The sequence below is a fragment of the Artemia franciscana genome, chromosome 4, assembly GCF_032884065.1.
Source record: "Artemia franciscana chromosome 4, ASM3288406v1, whole genome shotgun sequence".
Lineage (NCBI taxonomy): Eukaryota > Metazoa > Arthropoda > Branchiopoda > Anostraca > Artemiidae > Artemia > Artemia franciscana.
The window spans coordinates 8,466,694-8,483,742 of NC_088866.1; the positions used below are offsets into that span (position 1 = coordinate 8,466,694).

Below are 17,049 nucleotides of genomic sequence, written 5' to 3' on the forward strand. Positions count from 1 at the left end.
TATAGTCAGCCAATCTTAACTATCTGTATATTAAACAAATCAAGTCATAATGCCACCTAAAGGCAATAAACAAGTACAAGCATATATATATATATATATATATATATATATATATATATATATATATATATATTTATATACTAGCTGTTGGGGTAGTGCTTTGCACCACCCCAACACCTAGTTGGTGGGGGCACTTCACACACACACACCCCTGCATGTATAAGTTATTACATGCCATATTAGTTATGTGCCATTGTAGTTGTGTCTCACCTGACATGCATACATACAACTTATTTTTATATAGATAGATAGATATACATATACAATACAAATTAACTATGTAAAACTTGCAAATATACAACATTCTTTGCTGTCCCATTGTCAGTGCATATAAATAGATTGTCAGGTTTACCAACCCTTGAACATGCAACATACAATTGTCAATGGGAAAAACAATCTGTATTAAGATCTATACTGCATTTTTCTAGTGATTGCCCTTTAGCTTTGTTGATGGTGATTGCAAATGCTAATCTAATTGGGAATTGCAATCTTTTAAATTGAAAAGGCAGATCCGTTAGAATCATGGGAATGCAAGGAATAAGAGCAGCCTCACCTTCAAAAGGCCCTGTCAAGATTGTTGCCTCTATTACGTTTTCCATTGTTTTTTTTTTATGGCAAGTCACATGCCATTGCAAAGCTTTGGTGGGTTGATATTTTGTAACAATATTATTGGTACACCTATTTTTAGTTGTAGCATGTGTGGTGGAAACCCAGGGAGATCAAGGGAATTTAAAAATTCAGATGGATAATTAACTGCCACATTTGGTTCCAGAATTGGGTTGATTGACTTGTGAAGGACTGCCTGGTATTGAATCTTGGTCAATACAATATTGTTGATTTTATGGACATCTTTATTCTTGGCTGCCAGAATTGCTTGTTCTTTTAGCCATTTATGATTTTTATAATTGGTTAGAAAATAGAATATTTGGGAATACTTTTTCAACCAATTCATTTTTACGTCCAGCATTAGCAGTTGTACATGTCCTGAAATTGAGTCTACTGGGAGCTTTCTGTTTCCAATTGCCAGCAATTGATCTGAAAATGTTGGACCAGAGTCATTGTTTTGCAATCGGACACGCATATTTGTAGTTAATTTTAATGTCTTTATGTGTGACCATAAATTAGAATTTTTCAGGCAAGCATTCATTTCATCTGCAGAGGTTGATCTAGGCATTATAGGTAATGTTTGCCTGAAATCTCCCACAAGCAATATTAACATGCTGCCAAAGGGTTTCAAATTCCCTCGCAAATCTCTCAATTATTGATCCAGAGCCTTGAGCAATTTTTTTGTGTGCCATTTTGCACTTGTCCCAAATAATAAGTTTACATTGCTGCAATACTTTACCCATCCCAGATGATTTGGAAATATTGCACATGGGAGTTTCTGTAGAATGAAAATTCAGAGGCAATTTCAAAGTGGAATGAGCAGCTCTTCCACCAGGCAGCAATATTGCAGCTATTCCAGACGACACAATTGCCAACGCTATGTCATTTTTTGATCAAATTGATGCCAGAATCAATTTTATCACAAATGTTTTACCAGTACCTCCAGGCGCATCCAAAAATAAGATTTCTCCAACATTGTTATTGACACAATGCATTATCTTATCATAAATGTCCTTTTGCTCAGACATTAACTTAGAAATGTAATTTGTACATACAACAATAGATCACTTGTGCTGTAACTTTGTCTACGATCCAATTCCACACATGTTGAAACAGCAGCGTTATGATTAGGTGAAGGCATTCCCAAACCCTGAAGAGGTTTGTTTGCCATACATACGCACAAATCTTCAATAATAACTAAAGTGTAGTTATAAATTTCTGGTGTAAAATCAAAAGTCATATCTGACATCTTCAGTGGTCTAGTCTGATGTCTAATTATAGCCTAGTAAATAACAAAGAATTTGCAATGGATTTGATTGGTTATCTAATCCTGGTTACCAAATCATCTCTAACCTCTTGTCAAAAGAATGCAAGTATGGAGTCCTAGCTTATGTAGAAGCAGCATATATTGTCCAGGAAATTTATATAGAATCTAGCTTGCCATCTGGGGAGACCATTTGGTTTGATATTGCAAGCCAAGACCTACGCCAAACCAGAATTGGATGTTTATACAGGAATCCCTCACCTCCCTCCTCCATTGATACCAAGTATGCACTGTCAAATATGTTCCACAAAGCCATAGAAAATTTCAAAGTTTATTTTCTTATAGGTGGTGCATCAATTTTCCTAATTTCTTGTGGAAGGAAGGGCTTCCATATATCCCAGTTACTTGTAGTTCATCCACCATCAGTTCCTTTATTGACTGTATTCATGATCTCTCTGCTTTCCAAGCAATCAACCAACCCACACGTTTTGTCCCCACCAGCAACCAACATTACTTGACCAAGTCTTTGTTAACAATAGTTAACTGATCCAAAGGATAAATTATATCCCACCTATTGGTAAAAGTGACCACCTTGCCATTGAATTAGTTACCCATAGACACAAAGCAAGAAACAGACATAAAAAGATATTTACAGACTTCAAGACAATTAGGGTCACATTGAGGCAGATTAACTGTGAGTTGACCCTCCAGGGTGGGATCAGTGAGTAGTGTGAGAAATTCTGGGCTCTACTCATGGAAACTCAGCAAGAGAACACATAAAAAGTTTTATCCCTGTACCTAAGACCTTACCATATATGATAGCTAGCATAAAATGGCAAAGAAATGCCATTGGAGTAAAAAGGACAAGCCAGGCCATTATGAAAAATATGTCTAAGCCCAAAGTAAATTAAGGAATATCACCAAACAACTGTACTGTAATTTTAAGACATGACTTGCCAACCAAAGTAAGTTGAACCCTAAGAAATTCTGCAACTATGTATCAATCAGAGATCACAACCAGAGATCCATAAAACATTTGACAAAAAGTGCTGGAAATGAAGTCATTGGCACCCAAAATATAGCTGATCTTCTAAATGAGCAATTTGCATCAGTCTTCACAAATGAACCTGGTAATGTTCCCATCCTTAACTTAAAGTATAACACCCAGAAGCAAATGAGTTGCATTACAGTTACCACTTCTATGGTTGAAAAACAACTCATAAGCCTGGACATCAACAAAAGTGCTGATTCTGATGGCATTTATCCTCTTCTGCTAAAAGAAGCTGCTTGTGAAATTGCCCCTGCACTATCTATTTCTTATTGTCGACATGCTGCATAATCCTATCAAACAGTTCATGGTAACAAACTTGAAGTAAAAAGCAATGCAGCTCAATAGTAACCAGAACTCTAAAAACAGAATTTTGGTATAAATAGGTGCATAAAAAGAATCAGATTTTATGCTGATTTCAAATATATAAGTTTCATCAAGTTTAGTCTTACCCATCATAAGTTATGTGCCTTAGAAAATTTGCCTTATTTTTGAAAAGGAGGGAACACCCCTAAAGTCATAGAATCTTAATGAAAATCACACCATCAGATTCAGTATGTCAGAGAACCCTACTGTAGTGGTTTCAAGCTCCTATCTGCAAAAATGTGGAATTTTGTATTTTTTGCCAGAAGAAAAATCACAGATGTGTTTGTTTTTTGTTGTTGTTTTTTTTTTCCAGGGGTGATTGTATTGACCCAGTGGTCCTAGAATATTGCGGGAGAGTTAACTCGAACGGAAATAGAGCTTCTAATGCCCTTTTTAATTAACCAAAATGGATTCCCATGCTCATTTTTTCCCAAAGTCAGCCAATCAAAATTTTGAAATAGCCATTTTGCTCAGCAAGGTCAAAAAATATAACTATGTCTTTGAGAATGACTTAATCCCCCATATTCCACAAGGGAAGGGCTGCAAATTAGGAACTTTGCCCAATGTTAACATTGGGCAAAGTTAACGACTTTGTCAAAGTTAAAGTTAACAATAAGTGTAAAGTTCCAAGTTAAATAAGTGCAAAGTTAAAGTTTGAACTTAAGTGTAAAGAGTGATGTATTGACTAGAAGGCAAATCCCCTAATATGCATATTAAAAATATATGAATATAGATTTTCTTTATGTAAGTTAACTCATATGTTACGTCTATTTATTACTAATAAAATTGTTCATAAATAGAATCCAGATGATCCAGTGACATTGGGGGAATTCAGGGGGGAACCTGAAATCTTGGAAAACGCTTGGAGTGGAGGGATTGGGATGAAACTTTGTGGGAAAAATAAGCACAAGTTCTAGATACTTGATTGACATAACCGGGACGGATCCGCTCTCTTTGGGGGAGTTGGGGGGGTTAATTCTGAACAAATTAGAAAAATGAGGTATTTTTAACTTACAAAGGAGTGATCGGATCTTAATGAAATTTGAAGTTTGGAAGGATATCGTTTCTCAAAGCTCTTATTTTAAATTCCGACTGGATCCGTTGACATTGGGGGGAATGGAGGGGTAACCTAAAATCTTAGAAAACGCTTAGAGTGGAGGGATCGGGATGAAACTTGGTGGGAAAAATCAGCACAAGTCATAGATGCATGATTGACATAACCGGGACGGATCCGCTCTCTTTGGGGGAGTGGGGGGAGGGTTAATTCTAGAAAAATAGAAAAATGAGGTATTTTTAACTTACAAAGGAGTTTTTGGATCTTAATGAAAGTTGATGTTTGGAAGAATATCATGTCTCAGAGCTCTTATATTAAATTTCAACCTTATCAGGTGAAGGGGATGTTGGAGGAGGCAGTACCTAAACTCTTCGAAAATGCTTAGAGTGGAGGGATCGGGATGAAATTTGGTGGGAAAAATAAACACAAGTCCTAGATACGGGATTGACATAACCGGAACGGATCTGCTCTCTTTGGGGAAGTTGGGGGGGGGGGGGGTTAATTCTAAAAATTAGAAACAATGAGGTATTTTTAACTTGCAAAAGAGTGATCATATCTTAATCCAATTTCATATTTAGAAGGACCCCGAAACTTAGATCTCTTATTTTTTATCCCGACCGGTCTAGTGTCATTTGGGGGGGGGCGAAATTTTGGAAAATGCTTAAAGCAGAGAGATCAGGATGAAACTTGGTGGAAAGAATAAGCACAAGTCCAAGATAGGTGGTTGACATAAACGTACTGGATCCGCGCTCTTTGGTGGAGTTGGGGGGGGGGAGTAATTCGGAAAAATTAGAAAAAATGAGGTATTTGTTACTTACGAACGGGTGATCAGATCTTAATGAAATTTGATATCTAGAAGGATCTTGTGCTTTAAAACTCTCATTTTAAATCCCGACCAGATCCGGTTACATTGAAGGGAGTTGGAGAGGGAAGCCGGAATTCTTGGAAAATGTGAAATCGAGGTATCTTACAGATGGGTGATCGGATATCAATGAAACTTGATATATGGAAGAATCTTATGTCTCAGATGCTCCATTTTTAATTCGAATCGGATCCGGGGACATGGAGGGTTGGAGGGGGAAACATAAATCTTGGAAATCAGAAATCTTGGAAAACGCTTAGAGTGGAGATATTGGGATGAAACTTGATGGGAAGAATAAGCACAAGTTATAGATACGAGATTGACATAATTGGTACGGATCCGTTCTCTTTGGGGGAGCTGGGGGTTGTTAATTTGGAAAAGCTAGTAAAATCGAGGTAGTTTTAACTTAAGAACGGATGACCGGATCTTAATGAATTTTGATATTTAAAAGGACCTTGTGACTCAGAGCTCTTATTTTAAATCCCAACCGGCATTAAGCCTCTGATTTTCCTTTTAAAGCAACCTAATGATTCTTAGAGTTTGGCTAGAGCTCATACCATATGAGCTCTTGGCTCTTCCGACCTTGTCACAAGTGCCATATGAGTTCTTAGCTCTTCTTTTTACTGAGATTTGTATAGTGAAGCTAAACTTACTGATCTTTAAATCCGGGAGAGTTATTAGCAGCCCCGCCCAATCCTAATGTTTTTGTTAATTGGTGTATGATTTTTTACTTCATTCTTTTTTCTAGATTTTTTTTATGTCAAAATTTTGCTTTTTATGATTATTTTGGGATTTTATTGAAAGAAGGTACATTTTTGATATTTCATGGGGAGAAAGTTAATAATGTTTGTCATTAGTGTTTTTCTGCATTTTATTGATACATATTTTGCTTAAGCCAAGTGAACAGTGTATATTTTATATTTCCTATGTTTGTACTAAAGTTTTACCTTGGGGTGAAGCTCTTTGATTCCATAAGGAAGCCAAGTTTTTTATGTCTATTTTATAGATTTTGTATCAGTTGCTTCCATATTACTACACAATTCATTCTTAGACATTGTAACACATCTTACTTGAAGATTGGATAGAATATAGAAGTCAGGAGAAGATTTTCCAGATGGTAAGTCACTTGCTTCTATAAATTTATACATACTTGCAAATCAGTGCCCTTCCCCCCAACTTTAACCCAAGAAACTCATGCCACTCAATAAAAAACGGGAAATTAGTCCCCTAAAGTTTTTTTCCTCCTCCCCCTTCCTCTCAAAATTTTGGCTCTGTGCATCTCTGAATGTATATGTAGTGTGGGATATGTTATTCACACAATTGGGGATATTATTAAGATATTGGGATATTGTTGGGAATAGAATTGGGATATTATTCACATCCTGCTGTCTGGATTTTTGTCTTCATTTTCTCAGTGTCTGTGTGCTCCCTTTTTGCTGGGGAGGAGGAGGAGTGGTCAGGTTCTCGAAAAATCATCAGTTGATTTAATCCCTGTTCCCTTGTTGTTCAGGTATATTAAGTCTATTCGTTTTTTAATTGAACTTGTCTTGTATAAAAGGTACAATCTCTTGCTATTCTTCTAATGTCAATGATTTCATGTTATGTCTGGTTAATTTATGCACCAGCTTACTAATCATTATTTTTTTTAATTTCCTCTGCTAAAGGTCAAAATCTGTATTGTTCTATTAGTGAGCAATGTCTTGTCAATGAATGCTAAAAAGAAGCTTGTTTATTTTTCAGAAGCTATTGAATCATAGTAGCGCTTAAATCACAAAAATGGATATATATATATATATATATATATATATATATATATATATATATATATATATATATATATGTACAAATTATTTAAATGCTAAACCAAAAATTATGAAAAAAAAAACAGAAAAAAGGTTGAACCAACTATCTGATAAAAACTTCTTCTTCTTTGGATTAGCAATCTGTGTTCAATTTGAATTAAGGCCTTCTAATATGGCGTTGGTCAAATCAGCCTTGGCAATTGTTGTTGTTTTTTTTTGGGGGGGGGGGGGTCAATTTGCTTTTTGGGGGTTTTAACTATGAAGATACATAGTTTAGAGTCAGTCAATACTTTGAGGCTAACTCTAAAAAGTAGAGTCTAACGGTTTTCTTCTAAGTTACTCTTTCTTTTCTTTTTCTTTGGCAAAAAACACTTTGACTCTATTGTTGCGGGTCCTTGTGGCTTCGAAGTTGGTTGATGCTCCTCCGTGGCATTGATTTTTGTTTTCCAATGGGAGAAAGAAATTTACTTTGGCTTTTTCATATGAACAAAACAAGGGAAGCGTGGGGTCTTCCTACCTTCTCCCCACAATTTTTTGTAGAGCTATGTAAAGGTTTATTCAAATATTGATTTGAGATAGAAAATTTTCGATTTTTCTGTTGGATTGTCATGTTTTTTGTTCATTTCATTTTTCTTTTCATTTCGTATCATTTTCTATTTCGTATAATTTTAGTTAATAATCCAGAATGAAATTGTCTGTGTTTTCCTACTTGAGTAAAAATTGGATTAAAAATAACTCCAACGCTGTGCATCTTTTAAAACCAGCCCTTGTAATGTACAGTCTTTACATAAGTTGCACTTTATTTGGTGGCTTCTCCTAAAAAAGAAAAAAAAATACTATTGTAATATATTAATAAATAAATATATTTAAATACATATTAAAAATATATATTATAAATATATAAAAAATGTACTGATGAATAAAAATATATATTAGTAAGTAAAAATAAATATATTAATTAAAATAAAAAATATATTGGGAAAAATGGTTATTTTGCATAGTGTACTTTGGTGTGCTTTTTCTTCTGTACTAATGTGTCTTTTGCTGCTTTGCAACGCCAGAACAAAATTCTAGGAAAGAGATGGCAGATATCGTGTTGCTGAGGCGAGGGCGTCGGAAGAAAGAAAGGCTGACAGAGGTGGCTACAGGAGTGAAAGGGCAAAATATCGTGACAGGTGATTTCGATTTTTATTTGTTTTACTGTATTTGCACGTACTGCGTTTTGTAGGGAAGCAGTGTGATTTTGTAGAATGCAGGCTATTTTTTGGAAAAAATTTGCTGGGAAATAGAGATTAAAATTATTCATTGAACTAAAAAAAAAACAATCTGGAAAAGTTGTGTTTCCTGAAAAATCAACAGACCATTTAGAAACTAGTCTTATCTTTGAGGAAGATTAGATAAATATAGGGGGAAAACGAGGAAAACTGATAGCCAGTGAAAACAAGAAAAAATTTCCAACATTTTGGCTGAGAGCTGTGTTCCTCAGATGAAATAAGGTTGTCTAAAGCAGAATAGTATTTTCTGGTTTGTTTGTGGCACTATGGGATTCAATGTGGTTTTTTGAAAGTAAGTGTGCATTTCATTTTCCTCACAAACCTTAGCATATGGGAAAATATGGTTTTATTTTTTTTCTCACTGTTAAGTAATAAACTATTATCACTATAACATTTATCAATTGCAACACTTTTCCCAAAAATAAGTTTTCACAGAAAGGTAAAGAATAAAACTAAAACAAGAAGCGAGCAGACTTTATTTATGCTCGTTTTGATGGCACTCGGTGTTTACTAAGTGACATAGAGCTATCGCAATTTCTGTCGGTCCAGCTTTTGCTAGTTTGGGCACTTCCAGATAAGCTAAGACGATGAAAGTTGGCAGGCGTATCAGGGACCAGACCAGATTAAATTAGAAATAGTTGCTTCCTCGATTCGACCATCTGAGGGAGGGGGAATGGAGGGGCGGTTAATTCAGAAAAACTTGAAAAAAACTTTTCCCAAAAATAAGTTTTTACAGAAAAGTAAAGAATAAAACTAAAACAAGAAGCGAGCAGACTTTATTTATGCTCGTATTTTTAATTTACATAAAGTATTTTTAATTTACGAACTGGTGATCCTATCTTAATAAAATTTGATATTTACAAGGATTTCGTGCTTCAGAGCTCTTGTTTTATATCCCGACCGGATCCGGTGATATTGGGGGGAGTTTGAGGGGAAAACAGCAAATCTTGGAAAACGCTTAGAGTGGAGAGATAGGGGTGAAACTTGGTGGGAAGAATAAGCAATAATAAGGATAAGGATGAAACTTGGTGGGAAGAATAAGTGTAAGTCCTAGATATATAATTAACATAACGGGACGTGATCCGCTCTCTGTGGGGGAGACATTTCGGTAATTTCGGAAAAAGTATGAGGTATTTTTTACTCACGAACGAGTAATTAGATCTTAATGAAATTTTATATTTAGAAGGACCTCGTGACTCAGAGCTCTTATTTTATATCCTGACTGGATCCGGTGACATTGGGGGAAGTTGGAGAATGAAACCGAAAATCTTGGAAAACACTTAGAGTGGAGAGATCGGGATGACACTTGGTGGGAAGAATAAGCACAAGTCCTAGATACGTGATTGACATAACCAGACTGGATTTGTTCTCTTTGGGGGGGGGGGGGGGGTAATTCGGAAAAATTAGAACAATGTGTGATCGGATCTTAATGAAATTTAATATTTAGAAGGAACTCGTGTCTCAGAGCTCTTATTTTAAATCCCAACCGTATGTGGTGACACTGGGGGGGGGGGGGTTGGAAGGGGAAACAGGAAATCTTGGAAAACGCTTAGAGTGGAGAAATGGGGATGAAACTTGGTGGGAAGAATAAGCACAAGTCCTAGATACGTGACTGATATAACTGGACTGGATCTGCTCTCTTTGGGGAAGTTGGGGGGGGGGGGGTGTTTATTCGAAAAAATTAGAAAAATTGAGATATTTTAACTTACGAACAGATGACCGGATCTTAATGAAATTTGATATTTAGAAGGGAATCATGTTTCAGAGCTCTCACTTTAAATCCCGACCAGATCTGGTGACATTGGGGCGAATTGGAGGGGGAAATCGGAAATTTTGGAAAACACTTAGAGTGGAGAGATCGGCATGGAGCTTGGTGTTAAGAATAAGCACATCTTGTAGATACGTGATTGACGTAACTGGACTGGATCCACTCTCTTTGGGGGGGGGGGGGGTCAAGTGCTTTGGCGAGTTCGGTGCTTCTGGACGTGCTAGGGCGATGAAAATTGGTTGGCGTCTCAGGAACCTGCACAAATTGACTTGATAACAGCCGTTTTCCCGGATTTGACCATCTGGGGGGCTGAAGGGAGAGGAAAAATTAGAAAAATGAGGTATTTTCAACTTACGAATGGGTGGTCGGATCTTAATGAATTTTGATATTGACAAGGACCTCGTGTCTCAGAGCTCTTATTTGAAATCCCGACCGCCATTAAGCGTCTGATTTTCCTTTTAAATCAATCTATTGATTCTTAGAGTTTTGCTAGAGCTCTTGGCTCTTCCGACCTCGTCACAAGTGCCATATGAGCTCTTGGCTCTTGTTTCTTTTGGGTTTTAATATCTTACTTTAATTAGTTTTGTAGAGTTGATTTTCATATAAGGTTTTTCTTTTTCAATCAATGTTTAATCGTTTTTATTTACAAAGGCTATTCTTACATTAAGTGCACTAACTCATATTAACTTCTTGTTTTAATTTTTGCTTAAGAACTTCAATATTTGTTCGTAATTTGGATTAAAGGCAAAATTTAAACTCCTATAAATCATATATATATATATATATATATATATATATATATATATATATATATATATATATATATATATATATATATATATATATATATATATATATATATATATATATTAGTCCCTACTTTGAAACTTAGAAGGGTACTAACCAAGGCCGTAGCTAGGGTGGAGATGTTACTGGATTTGAACCCCCCCCCCCTAATTCTTTGTCCGACTCGCTAAAAATTACAAAAATACATATAAACAAAGTTTTGATGTGTTTTATATAGTTTTTTTTTGTCCTAATAATCCTTCTCTCGCTTTAATGAGCCTTTGTTTTGATGCTTGATCTGTTGCTTCGTGTTTTGCAAGACACAGCAAACATTCTCTATTTTCTGAATTAGCTGGATCTTTGACTATTTTTCTTTGCTTTGAAGTGTCTCCAATATGTGATTCTAAACAGGGTGCACACACGGTGGCCTGATAATTTGTCAAGTAGGGTTCATGAAGAGGTCGGGTAATGCATAAAAAGAAAATAAAATCTATGAGTCAAGCATAGAAATTTTTATGGCCAGTCCAAAAAAATTTTGTTTTGGTGTATGGGTACCTCTTCCCGAACACTTTTAAAGATTCAACTAATTCCGTTTTAATATAAGTATTCATATACTCAGGTTTGGTGTTACCAAACTTATTTATTGGGTAAATATATATAGAAGAAAAAAAAATCATTTTCTAGATAGAAAAAGAAAGAGGAATAGTTATATCATTTAGCTGCCTTAAAGTATACCAAGATATTTAAAAAAACAAAATATCTGTAGTTCAAAAGATAAATTACTTTATGATGCCTGTATTTATTTTTCTTATGATTTCTTTCTTAATTATTTAATACCCTAGTCAGTCTGGGATTATCTTTGTGGGCAGATTTAAAGCTTAGGACATCAGATCAGATGTGATTAAGTCTTTTTTTACTTACGCATTTGTCGCAAAGGTAAATGTTGAATGATGTCGGTACTACTTCCTATGGGCTAGTTTTAAGAAAAAGGAAGAAGTAAATACTTAAATAATTGAAGGAAGAAGTAAATTATTAAATGATTATTAAATAATTTAATAATTAATTGAAGTAAATCTGTTTGATGCAAGAGGTTTTGGTGGGAAAGTCTCTACTAAAACCGGAAAAATTAATTTGTCTGAGCAACTGTAAAGCTATGGAAGGATCTCCAAATCCCCATTCATGAAACCTGTAATTTTTTTTTGGGTTTCACGTTGAACGAACAAAAATAACTTCGGTGTGTCATGCTCGCAATCGGGATGTAGAAACTCCCTCGCACTGAATACCAAATTTGTTTGCTTTGGTATTTTCAACTTTTTGGGGATTGTATTTTGTTTCTTATTGAATTACCTATTTAAGGGATATTTATTATTTCAGGAGTGACAGACGGGATGATTCAGACAGACGGAGATCCCGATCAAGAAGTCCTAGACGAAGATCTCGATCCAGAAGCCCCAGACGAAGATCGAGGAGTCCAATACCGCAGAGGAGGTCCGGAAGCCCAAGGTATAAAGGGTCGCATAGTGGAAGTTTTGATCGAAGCAGGAAAAGTCACTATTCAGAAAGTCGCCACGAACGACGGGACTACTATGATGGTATTGTTACTTTTGAAATTATTTGAATGTTATTTACTTGCAGTCTTTCTTCTTTATTTACTTGCATTCTTTCTTCTATATTTACTTGTATTCTTTTTTACTTCTGGACTCTGACTCCTCGTCTAGATGTATTTGCTAAAAGTAAAATATTTTTAGTTGGAATTGGAAAGGCGAAATTAGGATTTAGAACAAACATTAGTCACCCTTTAAGCATTCCGTAATGATTTTGGCCTGCCGGTTACTCTTTGTTGGGAGGGGAGTGGAAACATGATTTTCCCAGGGGGTGGGTAAAGAAATTCTGGAAAGATGATAGTTTACCGGTTACTGAAAGTGTAAGGCAGATGAACAGCTACTTTAACGTAGGTTTAACAAAGATCTTGAGGGGTAGTCGAAGAAGGATTTCCCAAGAGAGTGGATGGAAAATCTCCCCTGAATTTAGATATGTATTATAAACTTCTTTCTCTTTTTTTGATAGATATTAAGCAGATTTGTTTGTATTCAATTTTTACAGAGAAGTAAAGAACAATTTATATTGATTCACCAAAAAATACCCTAATTCATCGAAGAAAAAAAACTAAATCACTTAACTTTTTTAATATGTAAAGTTAACCAGCTATATCTCAAGATTCTTTCCGTTTAAACATGTTATATTTAAATAGTGAATGTTTCAATGTGTTCAAATCCCTAATGCAACCTCTGAGCATGAGAGAAACAGAGCTGAATAGAACGTGGATTTCTCAGAAACCAATCTGAAGCCTAGAACAAATTTAGAATGCTTTGGAAAGAAGAAATAAATCAGATTTCTAAAAAAATTTAGAAGATCAGGATAAAAGGGTTAGTTCTATTAACATTTTGAATCTGTATGCTTAGAGTTGAAATTCTACTCTTCTGTGTCAGTGAAAAACTTCTCTTTTTTGTGTATTTCCTTTTTTCTGCTTGTATTGAATAGTGCTGGTGCGAGGTGTCATGTTGTAGATGATTGAAGATTAGGGTGTACAACAGTTACATAACACAGAATTATTTTTATTCATTTTTCTCATCTTTATTCTGGCCTGAAAGTTTAAAAGTGATTTCGAAAAAATAGCTCAACCTGGTAAACTCAACATGTTGAGATACTCGAAACATCTACAACTCACACAACTAAATCTACCTACTGCATAGGTAGAGTCTACCTACTGCATAGGTAGAGTCCATGCAGACTTATCAACATATAGATCGTGATCCTGCAACCAATAGCCATTGTCAAACAGTTTGTGGTAACGAACTGTAAGTAAGGAGCTCCGACTGAATAGTAATTGAAACTCCAAAAACGAAATTTTGATTCCAATAGATACATCAAAAGAATTTGATTTTTATGCTGACTACAAATATATAAGTTTCACCAAGCTCAGTCTTACCCATCAAAAGTTACGAGCCTGAGAATGTTTGCCTTATTTTCGAAAAAGAGGGAGAAACACCCCCTAAAAGTCATAGCCTTTTAATGAAAATCTTACCATCAGTTTCACCGTATTAGAGAATCTGATTGTAGAGGTTTCAAGCTCCTATTTACAAAAATGTGGAATTTTGTATTTTTTGCTAGAAGAAAGATCACGGATGCGTATTTATTTGTTTTGTATGTTTATTTGTTCTGTAAAATATTGCGAGAAGGCTTATTCGAACGGAAATTAAAAGTTCTAGTGCCCTTTTTAAGTGACTAAAGAATTGGGAGGGTAACTAGGCCCCCCTTCCATTCTCATTTTTTCCCAAAGTTACCCGATCAAAATTTTGTGATAGCCATTTTGTTCAGCATAGTCGAAAAATGTAATGAACATGTCTTTGAGGAGAACTTAATTCCCCACAGCACCCAGGGGATGGGTTGCAAGTTGTGAACTTTGACCATGGTTTACATATATTATTGGTTATTGGGAAGTATACAGACTTTTCTGTGGGGGAGTCAGGGGGAGAAGGTTACGCGGGAGGATCTTTCCATGGGGAAAGGGAATTTTCTATAAATGTGGGGCGCCGGGTTTTCCAGCATTATTTAAAAAACGATCAGAAATTAAGTATAAAAAAATATGCTTTTTCAACTTAAAGTAAGGAGCAACATTAAAGCTTGAAACGAATAGAAATTATTACGTATATAAGGGAGTTCCCTCCCTCGTCAACGCCTAGCTTTTTACGGTAAAGTTCTTTTTAGTACTTTCAAAAGAGCTATTTTTTCTAATTTAACCCTTTGTGATTCAAGGGTCATACTTAAAAATTGGGACAAAATTCAAACTTTAGCGTAAAGAACGAGGTATTGACGAGGCGAACCCCCTCATATACGTAATAATTTCTGTCCGTTTTAAGTTTTAATGTTGCTCCTAACTTTCAGTTGAAAAGACTTGTTTTTTCTTGTTTTTTTTTCTTTTAATGGGTCAAAAGACCGATTCACGAAAGTCAAAAAATTTTTGAACTCACAATTGTAATTGTAAAGAACTTTGAAATCAAAATAAGAATTTGTCACCCAATCATTTAACATAAATAGGCTCAACTGACAAAGTGGATAATCAAAGGAGCCGTGTGGTAACCGACTGTATTTTTGACTTGGTATGAACCAGTCCAGATCATAAGTGCAGTCTCATTTTTAAATTATTTTTTTTATCATTCCAAATCATGTTTTTATCACTTTGAAAAGCGCTAGGTAGCGAGATTGTAAGACGATTGAGCCTTCCTCCAGCTATCTTTAACCCACGTTTCAATACAATTACTGCCCCAAAAACGAAGGGGTAACTTATTCTGTTATTATCTCAGTAAGTACATAATTAGTGTACTTAGTAGCTAGCGTAGATTTAGTAAACAGGGAAATATTTCTCCTGCATTCCTTTTTTCTGCCTAATCATGCAGAAATGTTGACCATTGAATGTTGAAAGAGGGCCTTTTTGATTTTAAATTTGAAGTGGTTTCACAATAGATGAAAGGGTATATATCCGCTATATGTGTCCATGGACACGTAACAATTACATTTTATTAATGCTAAAACACTGTTACAATATTGTTTGTTGTACAAATGTTTTGTAAAAGTAAAAGATTTGTACAAATCTTTAAAAAGAAGCTTTGCTTGTTATGGGCCATACAACACTATAATAGAGCACTAAAAGAACCATAAATAATACCCTAAATCAAACAATATATTTGAAATGAAGACGAAGAAAGAATAAATACTAGCATGCCGTAAAAAACAACTCGTAGTAACTATACTAATAGAAATAAGTAGAAACCAAGAAATTAGAGAAACAGGAAAGAAAAAGTTGACATTAGAACACCAGAAAAAAAACAACAAATAAACATGGAAAAGTTAAGAAGATTCCTGAAAACAATTTTAAAAAGAATAAGAGAGCGATACATCAGTTTGGAAAGAATTCGAAAAAGGAGAAACAATAGGAAAAGAGAAAACAGGAAAGATAAAAACAAGGGAGAGAGAGAGAAATTACTAAACTGGAAAGACCTGACGAAAAACGGACCTGATGGACATCCGGAGGTATGGAGTTCCATAATATAATTGATTGATATACAGCATACCTCTGGGGTGCTGTAGATGATCTTTTTGGTAAAATAAATCGTTGAGAAGAACCACGTAAAAAAGAAGAGCACCTACCTGGGCCTGTCCGTGAAAAAAATTGTTGCAGGTGCGGTGGAAGTGTACCTAGAAAAGCAGAACGCGCAAAATAAAGATTACCTTTATCTACAATACGATCCAGCGGAGCTATTCGAGTATCATTATAAAGACCAGAAGAAGGGTAAAGCCAAGGGAGAAGAAAAGTAGCCTCCACTGCCCTATTTTTGGCTCTTTGAAGTGAGCAGAGAAGAGATTTATTAGTATTACCCCTGACAGAAAAGCAATAAGAAAGGTAAGGATAAATGAAAGCATAAAAAAGAGAAACCATAACATCAGGAGGAAGAAATGGTTTACCCGGTGCAACATTGAAGACTGGCGGAGGATTAGGGAACGGGTGTGAGTTATATGTGGTTTAAAAGAAAGAAAACAGTCAAGATACACACCAAGAAATTTCACCATAGTAGCTTGTGGTATAATATCGTTCCCATAAGTCAAGGTGATTGGCTCCTGTACGTCTCTCATACGGTAATGACTTCATTGCAATACACGATCGTTTTAGCTTCTTTTTTTCTTGTTTATATTTGCGACAATCTGTATATATATATATATATATATATATATTCTGGCCAACGGGAAGTTGGCCAGAAAATTTTGAAAATAAAGAAAGACAGGCTAGTTGTTAGCGAGGATTGGACAATAGAAATTAAACGCATATTAGAGTGTGTGAGACCCTTCAAGCATGGCCTAGCCAAGACGATCTAGAGCTTGTAATGGATATCTTAGAGGAGAGGATTTGGAAGGAATTGAAGAACATAAAGGGGTCTTCTGCACCTGGAACAGACGGTATTCAAAGTCTTCTATGGACTTGGTGCAGGACTTAGACCTTTTATTGATATCTGTAATATTTTCTGGTGTCTTTCAACCTGAGTGGCCTTCACAATGGTCTACCTCAATTTTAATCCCTCTTTGAAAAAGGTGATATGTTTTCAC

General features: G+C 35.4%; 1 protein-coding gene across 4 annotated transcripts in view; it reads left to right on the top strand.

Moving 5' to 3' along the window:
* The window catches only part of LOC136025944 (arginine/serine-rich coiled-coil protein 2-like), a 33,257-nt gene that overhangs the window by 3,266 nt on the left and 12,942 nt on the right, over nt 1–17,049 (top strand). For all 4 annotated transcript variants that reach the window (XM_065702041.1, XM_065702039.1, XM_065702040.1 and 1 more), the window contains exons 2-4: nt 6,267–6,377; nt 8,137–8,237; nt 12,265–12,482. In XM_065702041.1, coding sequence (XP_065558113.1) covers nt 6,375–6,377; nt 8,137–8,237; nt 12,265–12,482 — 322 coding nt within the window. In that variant the 5' untranslated portion in view covers nt 6,267–6,374. The remainder of the gene's footprint in view (nt 1–6,266; nt 6,378–8,136; nt 8,238–12,264; nt 12,483–17,049) is intronic.